The sequence below is a fragment of the Cannabis sativa genome, chromosome 5, assembly GCF_029168945.1.
Source record: "Cannabis sativa cultivar Pink pepper isolate KNU-18-1 chromosome 5, ASM2916894v1, whole genome shotgun sequence".
Lineage (NCBI taxonomy): Eukaryota > Viridiplantae > Streptophyta > Magnoliopsida > Rosales > Cannabaceae > Cannabis > Cannabis sativa.
The window spans coordinates 441201-451447 of NC_083605.1; the positions used below are offsets into that span (position 1 = coordinate 441201).

A 10247-nucleotide genomic window follows, 5' to 3' on the forward strand; every position below is an offset into this window, starting at 1 on the left:
TGTGAATCTTTTTGATTGAAATCTCTTTGATACTAATGATATCTCTTATAAAATGTAGATTGATATCTATGTGCTTTGACCGTTCAGGAAATATGGAATTTTTGATAAGGTGAATAGCACTTTAAGAACAATCAACTCATCAATCTTGATACCAAGCCATATAAGCCAAATGGCCTCCTTTATTGCCTCTGTTGCTGCCACATATTCAACCTTAGTGAATGGTAGAGCAACAACATTTTAAAGGTTAGATTTCCAACTCACATAACCTCCAAGCATAGTAAACACATATCCAGTGTTGAGGATCTTCTAGTGTCTAGATTTGCAGCATATTCTAGTCAACTTAATTAGTCACATTTTCTTTAAAATTACCTAATTTTCCCAATACTAGACCAGTATTGAGAGTCCCTTTCATGCACCTCAATATTTATTTAAGCATTTTCTAATGTGTGTCGTATACTGTATCAAATTTATTATTATTTTAATTCTAATACTTTCAATTATTTTAGTATAAAAGTAAGGATTGATGTACGCACTGATGACAATTTAGCAAATCCTTTAACGAAAGGACTAGCTAGAGAGAAAGTCCATAAAACTTCGAAAGGAATGAGACTATTGCCTTTAGAAAGATGAGTTACCCATAATGGTAACCCAACCTAATGACTGGAGATCCCAAGAATTAGGTTCAACGGGTAATAACAAGTTATGAGGTGATATGTGTTGATCATGCTATTGTTATATGAGAATCATGAAGTCTTGAAGCGATAAGATGATGAGTTAATAGAAACTCTTAATGAGATCTATACTCTATGTGGAGTGGAGAACCGAGCTACAGGAGTACTCTTGATAAACTCACCTATGTGAATGTGGGAGTGAGGCAGCTTCCTATGAAATTTGGAGTAAAATTTCTAGATCGTTCACTATACTAGGATAGACGTGCATGACCATTAACACACATGCTTATTTGAATACATCCTTGAAAGATTAGTGCGTGGTACGATGTTAGAGATAGAGTTCAAGACTTCGAGTCACTCTAGTAAAATCTAAATCGTATTCACTGCGCAAGATTCAAATCGAAAAATATCTTTGCTCAAGCACTGTCTTATAGTTGTTTGATATTGCTTGAGAAAATATTTTTAAAAATTTCAAGTGGGGGAATATAATTGGAACTTTTATGAAATTATATAAAAATTGAAAAGTGAAGTGTGTGATTGTTTGGAGTTCACATGGGATAGGAGCACTTCATTAGAAGTGTATAAATAGTGCATGTTTGAGAATTAGGTTTGGGCCCCAAGGGGTACCAAGTTTTGTGCGCATGGGTGAGGACTCATACACTGGACCACCACACGCGCGCCGCCGCCGCCCGATTCGAGCCAGGTGAGGTGTCACTTAATTATTTAAAGAAAAATTATTTAATTAAATAAAGATTTTTTTTTTATTTTCTTATTTATTAATTAATTTTAACGTTATCAAAAGTAGTAAAACGCGATCAGTCAATGATCCACTTTTTACTCCCATAATCCAACTCTTCCACGAACGATAACATTACCGTTTTCTTACCGTTTATTCTTGGATCGACTTCTATTTAGAAGTCGTATCAAAACAACAGAAGTCGTACCCAGTTTTGTGCGCATGGGTGAGGACTCATACACTGGACCACCACACGCGCCGCCGCCGCCCGATTCGAGCCAGGTGAGGTGTAACTTAATTATTTAAAGAAAAATTATTTAATTAAATAAAGATTTTTTTTTATTTTCTTATTTATTAATTAATTTTAACGTTATCAAAAGTAGTAAAATGCGATCAGTCAATGATCCACTTTTTACTCCCATAATCCAACTCTTCCACGAACGATAATATTACCGTTTTCTTACCGTTTATTCTTGGATCGACTTCTATATAGAAGTCGTATCAGGACAACAGAAGAAAATATCTTTTCCAACATTAAAAAAAAAATCTTTCTTCCTTATGATTTTTCTCAGAGCAAACTTTAGGGTGTAATAGACCAATATAGTTCGGTGCAGAACATATCGTACGTATACAGAGGTTGTTTTATCCTGGGGACGCCGTGGTTGCTAGACTGTCATGCACACTTCGGGCAGAGCCGCGAAACGTCTTAAAGAAAGGGATATTGTCCGCGACTCAGACAGAATTTTCTATCGGTAATTCGTCCCAGTTTCATTGTTTTAAATTTTGGTATAACAGTGCAGCTCCAATTTTTTTTTTTAGAACAATGCAGAAGTAGCTTCAAAAATTACTTTAATTTCGTTGGTTTCTCAGTATAAGGTTTGATATTTGGCCTTATCATTTTAGGTGCTGGTTTGGTTTGATTGTAAATTGGATGTCTTAGACTAGTGTGAGGTCAGATACTCAGTTTGGTTCTTTATCTTTGGTTTATTTGTTAGACTTTTATTTGGGCTTACATTAAATTTTATTAGTTTTATTAAAACTTGGGTTGATTGGATAGTTCTTTGCTGTGTTAGCCCATGTTGTTGGTGATCAATTGTTAATGGGCTTAGCATCTGTGAGTAAAGTCTAGGTGAAGCAGAAGTGTGGGCTTTTCTAGTTGACTGAAGCCTTTGATGAGCAGGCCCAGCCCAACTAGGGTTTTGTAGCTAAGTCCCCTCCCTAACTCTATAAATACATATTGTCTCATCACAATTGTATACCTTTTGATAATCAGATAAAATAAACTGCTTCTGATTTAGAGATTTAGGGAGGAAGACTTAGTTGATAGTATTGCACTATCAAATTGGAGTAACTGTTGTGGATCAATCAGAGATAATTGCTATGGATCAACCAGGTACACATACCTAATTATTATATCTTATTATTGTGTTCTATGTTATATACAAATAGATCTTGGGTTAATTGTTAATTTATATAACATGTGGTATCAGATTGCCTATTGTATATGATTTCGAACCTATAATTAGTATAATTAATTTGTATATATTAATTATCCATAATTTCATATTAATTTCGTTATTATTTTATGTGTAATTTTTTGTTTATAAATCTTAGAACTTTAGGGATTTTATTGATCGTTAAATTCTCTTTCAATTGATATATTATATGTTTGAATTCATAGTCTATATTAAGAGAATTTTAATTTTAAAGTTTTAGCGTTTATATGATTATAATGTGAAATTATAATTGTGTATTTTGATTTTATGGTTTTTAATCTAAAATTGATTATAGATATCTCATTATTAATTGTTTATGAATGTTCTTAAATGATTAATTTTGTATTGTAATTAAGATTGATATTCCAAATCAATTTTTTTTTATGCTCTTTATTTTTTGGATCGCTTTTCTTTAGATCTATTGTTTTTTAGTCTTTAATACCCGAAATTAGTAGCATAGATCAATTAGAAATTCAATCCCGAGCAAAACCCATCCAAATTCCGGTGTTTTCGTCGAGTTTTTGGCCGGAAAACACGACCAGACCCGACTGGAGGCAAACGGGTCGCGTGACCCGACTGGAACCCGCCCAAGGAAGAAGAAGAAGCAGCCAGGCCGCGAAGCCCACTCGCGCAGGTGGCGCGTGGGGGCGCGTGCGGCCACGTGGGGCATCGTTTTTCGACGTTTTTTTTTCCAGCGTGCTTAGAATTTAATTTCTGATTTTTCTATGATTTTTAATTAATTTTTTTGACTCCGTTTAATAATTATTATTATTTTAATGATAATTATGTAGTTAAAAAATTATTAAAAATATTTTTTGATAATTTTTCGAAATTAGTCAATCATAGAAAATTTTTTGGGTTTCTTCTCGTTCCATTAGACATAGTCACTCTCTTATTTGATTTATCTTGACTATGTAGTCTCCACCAATTTTCTTATATTCAAATCTTTTGATTATTTGTTGTTCTAAAGTTATAAAACTTGGTTGTTTGATACAAAAATAATGTGTTATGGTGGACACTTTATTTTTTGCTTATCAATATAATAAAAGCAATTATATATCTCTTTTGGAAATTTGGTTGAAAATTATTAATTTTCAATGATTGTTTTATCACCAAATTTCACATGTTGAAGAAAATATTATATATTTTTTGGTTGACTATATGTGTAATTACTTGCCCAAAGGTAGTATTTACATATATTAGTTCACATTCCATGAAGTGAGTTAATATTAAATGTATATATTTTAATTATTTGCCCAAAGGTAATAATTTAAATATATAAATTTATTATTATTTTTTTGCTTGAATTAATACATATTTTTAAGAAATTTATTTGCCCAAAGGTAATAAAATTCTTAAATGATATGTATTTTTTCTTTGTTGTTAACTTCATGAAGGTAGATCATGTGAGTGTTATATTCTCACCCCAAAGGGGAGTTTATAATGACCAGTTGATTCTACAATATTTTCTAATACATTGCTCATATTGCTTATTCAAGTTTTAATTTTTGAATTTTTCAGTCTCCTTTTCTGTGAACAACAATAATGCTTCCATCCATATTTTGAATGCTTCCAACTACAAGACATGGAAACGAGATGTGGAATTTACTTTAGGCATAATGGATATGGACTTGTGCCTACGAGAAGAAAAACCTGCTGATCTTACTGACTCCAGTACAGCTGCCGAGAGAACTCATCATGCACAATGGGAAAAGTCAAGTCGTCTCAGTCTTCTTACTATGAAAAGATCCATTCCTAAACATCTATTGAGTGGTTTGCCAGTCATCTACTATGTATGCTGAGTTTGTTGCATGTTATGGGGCATCTTTGCAAGCTTTGTGGCTGAAGAATTTTATTTCGGAGATACGAGTGGTTGATTCTATTTCCACACCTATGCTAATCTATTGTGATAATAATCCGTTTTCTTTTCAAAGAATAACAAGATTAGTAGTGCTTCTAAACATATGGAAATAAAGTATCTCACTGTCAGAGACTTGGTCAAGAAAGGAGACATTGTTATTGAAAATTGCAAGACCGAGTCGATGTTAGCTGATCCTCTAACCAAAGGGTTAAGTGCCGTGCTGTTTAATAAACATGTTGTTAATATGGGCATTTTAGAATCTTTTGATCTTTTGGGTTAGTGGGAGTTTTGTTTTCTGTTTGTTTTTAGAAATTATTATTTATAATTTTCTGAATAAAGTTATGAACTACATTTTATGTTTCAATATTTTTTATTATTGAATGGATATGTTTTCAATTATGTTTTGTTATATTCTCGAGAATGATTGAATTGAAAGCATGTGGTTCATATTGTTGTGATCATTGTCTTTTAAATTTATTTGCTTATTGACAATGATATGTTGTTGGCTTAATTCTTTAAGCAAGTTTAGTGACACTTACTTATTTTAAGTGGTGTATGTTTAATTTCACTGGCTTATTTATTAAGCATCACGGTATCAGTGAAATTGAGGACTGATAAGGATATTATGTTATTTTAAATTGATCACATGTTGAACATAATTCCTTACCACACTACTAGACTTATTGACCATGTCGATTTAATATTTTGGTATTTGTGATTATGAATGTCTTTTGTTGAGCTAAAAACAATATGACTGTCATAGTTCATTATCAAAGGTTAAATTGGACCGGTATGTTGAGATGCTATCAGAGAACTATCAGTTTTTAAAGTGGCCACAAATGTTTTTCTTGTTGTTCAACCCATGAGTCGTTTTCAAACAAAATTATTTTGATATATAATATATATGTATTAAAATCAATGTAGCCCAAGTGGGAGAATGTTAGACTTTTATTTGGGCTTACATTAAATTTTATTAGTTTTATTAAAACTTGGGTTGATTGGATAGTTCTTTGCTGTGTTAGCCCATGTTGTTGGTGATCAATTGTTAATGGGCTTATCATCTGTGAGTAAAGTCTAGGTGAAGCAGAAGTGTGGGCTTTTCTAGTTGACTGAAGCCTTTGATGAGCAGGCCCAGCCCAACTAGGGTTTTGTAGCTAAGTCCCCTCCCTAACTCTATAAATACATATTGTCTCATCACAATTGTATACCTTTTGATAATCAGATAAAATAAACTGCTTCTGATTTAGAGATTTAGGGAGGAAGACTTAGTTGATAGTATTGCACTATCAAATTGGAGTAACTGTTGTGGATCAATCAGAGATAATTGCTATGGATCAATCAGGTACACATACCTAATTATTATATCTTATTATTGTGTTCTATGTTATATACAAATAGATCTTGGGTTAATTGTTAATTTATATAACATTATTTCCTTGTAGCATTTTATTTGTTCAGAACTTGACAACACCATTTCGAGAACAAAGTTTGGTTAGATGGTAGGTTGGTTGTTCTCAGTTATAAATTAGATTTTTTTTTTCTTTTATCAATCTATTAGGTTTATTTCCTGTTAGCTTTTGATGTGTGTAGAGAATTACAACACCTATTTGTGAACTTGTTTTTGCATGTTTATCTACTCTCTTATCTTACATTTATCTCTCATTTTTGTATTGTTTGTTTCCTTTTGTGTAAGTTCCATGTTTATGGTATGTTTTTCATGTCTTGGTGATTTTTGGGCAATCTAGAATATATTTTAAAGGTAAAGAGGTTGTTGGTGTTATCTAATATGATTTACGCATCTAGTATTCCAGCTTTCGAGTTTACTGACTGTTCTTCTGATCAGACTGCTTATTTGGACTAGGAACAACATTATGAATTTGTCTAACAAAGTTTGGTAAGATCGATGGTTAGTTATTCTGAGTATGAGGTTAGAAATTTGATTTTGATCAACATCTTTGGTATATCTCCCATCACTTTTGATGTGTACTGCAACTTTTTGATGTAAGTTCGGATATTACAATATCTTCAACTGTTGATTTACACTTGGGAAGTTGCATGTTTATATGTATGCGTTTAGTATATTCTATCTTTATCTAAATGAGTTTTAGTTCATGTTTTAGATGATATCCTAGCTTTGGTTCGAATTCACTGGTTTTTCAAGGTGCAACAATCCTAGCATGGGTGATAATTTATTGTTGACATAAGTAATTTATGCATTCTCTCTTTTTAGTTGCTTAAAAATATTTAAAAAATATTTTATTAATATTTTTTTTTAAATAAAAATCATAAGATTTATTAATTGATAAATTCGTTCAAAACAATAGAACGTACTTCAGAGGAACAGTCCTCCAACTGAAGCACACGACCTGTATAGAAACAAGAGTCTCTTGCCAAGCAATGAGCCAACTTATTTGCAGATCGTTTTACAAAACACAAATTGTGAAGGTATAAAATACAGCTCTGAATCGCTTGGACACACACCAATAAGCTATCTGTTTCCAATATGACTCTATCCCACGAATGAGTTGCAATCCAACTCAATGCTTCTTTAATGCCTATTATTTCAGTAATTTCGGGTTGAACACATCCAATCTTTCCCTTCTTGAATGCTTCTACCATAGCACCCTGATAATTTTGAGCTACACAACCCATGCCAAAAAACAAGACTCGAACCAGAAAAAACTAAAAGGAAAAGACTAAAGAACCATTTCAAAAGACAAGACTAAAGAACCATGTCAAAAGACAAGACTAATGGACCATTTTGGACCTTGTGTTTTGCAAAAATTACCAATTGAACCATCTGTTTTGTTAAATGACAAAATGGACCATCTGTTTTGTTAAATGGTAAAAATAGAACCATGAGCTTAATTTTCAACAATTTTATTTTTTAATATAATCAACTTTTATTATATAAGCTGATTTCATTTTAAGGTTATGCTGTTTCTATTTTGAGGTTATAGTATATCCATTTTATAAAAATTATTTCTATTTCGATATTATGTTGTTTTCATTTTGAGATTATGCTGTTTCTATTTATATAAATACATAAAAAATAAGAAATTATTCTATATACTGTTTTTTTTAATTTTTTTTTCAGCGCTAGTTGCAATAGGGATTTTTATACGATTTTTTTGTTGCAATTTAAGTTAGAGTGCTAGTTGCAATAGTATATAAATTAACTACAAAAGAATCAATTAAGTCAAATTAGTTGCTAAAATAAGGGAATATCTAAAAACATATTTTTCTAAATAACTGCAATAAAGTTTGATTGGAGAATGATAGTGAGTGGTGATGTAAATGGGCGGGAGAGAGGTCGGTTTCCAAATTCATATAAATTATAATTAAAAAGAGCATTTGAAAATCACACACTTTTACTTCATTCCTCTTTTATTTAATCCATTGAATACTCCCAATCTTCTCTGCAAATAATCTAAGGTAAAATTCTAAACTTTACCATTAGGCTACTACTGTTTTTTCGCTTATTTTGATGAAATTGTTATCTATGACTTTTTTTTTTTGCACATAATTTCCAATTTTCATTGAATTATAAATTCAAGATTATAGATTTTTCATTTTCCATTGAATCATCATAGGTTAATTTTTACTAATAGTAGTTGTTTGAAACTATTCCCATTTTCAATTTAATAAGATAGGTATTTGGATGTGAAATTTTGAGTCTTTAGTATATTAGGGTTACAACATGAATTGGATATTGAGATATATTGAGTTCTCTTTTTTAGTATTTTTCTATACCGTTTTATTTGATGTCATGTTCAAGTGATTAATTTGATAATAAACTTATTATTTGATCATTGTGGCAGAAATGGTGAGGCTATGTGATTTGCCAAAGGAAATCATTGAGAAAATCATGTTGGGGGCACCTGCAGATTCTGTGTTTCAGTTTAAATTTGCTAACAAGTTTTGGTATTCCCTTATCTCGGATTTCATCAATAACCCCGAATTTGTTTCCAAGCACCTTCTCATTGCCAAAAACCATTCCTCTACATCCTTACTTTTCAATTCGCGTTCCCCCCATGCCGATCAACGCTTGATCACATTCCCATTGTTGAGTATAAACCATGATGATGGTAAGAACAATCGTTTTATAACATCCACAGAAGCTGTAAGTGTACCACTTATAATTAGCAAACCACCAATTAGAAACTATGATAATTATGATTTTTATGATTCTGATTTTGGTTATGATGATCATTTAATAACATCATCGCTTATTAGCAAACCATTTTCGGCTATAAGCTATGATGATTATGATGACTATTATGATTATGATGATCATTTTATGACATCCCCAGAAGCTTTTAGTGTACCACCTAGAACCTATGATGATGATGATGATGATTATTCTGATTTTGATGAGGATTTTATATCCCGAGAAGCAAGGTACAAGGATATGAGTCAATGGAGTGAGGTTTGTAGCTGTGATGGGCTCATTTTGCTAGTGAATAAGCTTGGGACAATGATGTTATGTAATCCTGCTTTGAAAGAACACACGATTCTCCCAAAACCGAAGAATGCCAAGATTAAATCACCTTCTCCCGGTATAGGATTTGGACTCGATCCTGTAACCAACGAGTACAAATGTGTTGCCATTTGGTGCCATTATGAAGGATTAAAAGTTGAGGTATACACATTGGGTTCTGATTCTTGGAGAGAGATTAACATGCCTGAAGACAAAATGGATGACATAATAGATGATATGATGTTTGATGAAGAATTATATAATGGTTTATGTTGCAGAGGTGTTTATTACTGGCTGGTAAAGAATCCATCCTCCTGTCAGGATGATAATATGATCTTCAGTTTCAATTTGAGTAATGAGGAACTCCAACTCTTACATGTGCCAGATCTTGAAACTTTGGGCATTGACCGTCGTTATTGGCTCCACCTCTCTGTCTGGAATGATTCAGTAATGATGTGTTTGACAACTCGAAGCTTAATCATTCATATCTTCAGGATGGATGAAGTTGAAGACGGTTCTTGGACCAAATATGCCGTCAAGGTTGGACCAATGCACAATCATCAAAATGTGTTACCTTATTGGAAGAATGATGAGATTCTAATGAGTATCTGGAAGAGAGATGATATGCCTAATGTGAAATTGGTGTATTACAACATTTTTACCCAAGAGATGAGAGATGTTTGTGATATGGATAGGAGCATATTAGATAGTCCAGTTTGTTCTTATGTAAAAAGTCTTGTTTCTATTAGGAGGTGAAGCTTGTTCGGTTATGGTCCTGTTAGGTGTTACTACCTTATGATTGTTCTTAAACATATGTGTATGTTGTTTTGGAAAGTGATCTCAATGTAATGTTTTGTGTTTGTGGAATGATTCAGTTTCTTTTTTTTTTTTTGACCATTTACTCTGTTTCATATGATAAAGTTGAGAAAAAGGATATTCTCTTTCATGGTTAATCTTCTCTTATTCTGTTATTCAGTTACAATAATTCAATTTATAGCATTCA

General features: G+C 32.1%; 1 protein-coding gene across 1 annotated transcript; it reads left to right on the forward strand.

Moving 5' to 3' along the window:
- The first annotated feature begins 7460 nt into the window (after positions 1-7460).
- Positions 7461-10197, forward strand: LOC133037707 (uncharacterized). Its single transcript, XM_061115101.1, has 2 exons — positions 7461-8199; positions 8586-10197. The coding sequence occupies exon 2, from the start codon at positions 8588-8590 to the stop codon at positions 9998-10000; it is 1413 nt and encodes a 470-aa protein (XP_060971084.1). The 5' UTR covers positions 7461-8199; positions 8586-8587; the 3' UTR covers positions 10001-10197.
- Positions 10198-10247: the final 50 nt, after the last annotated feature.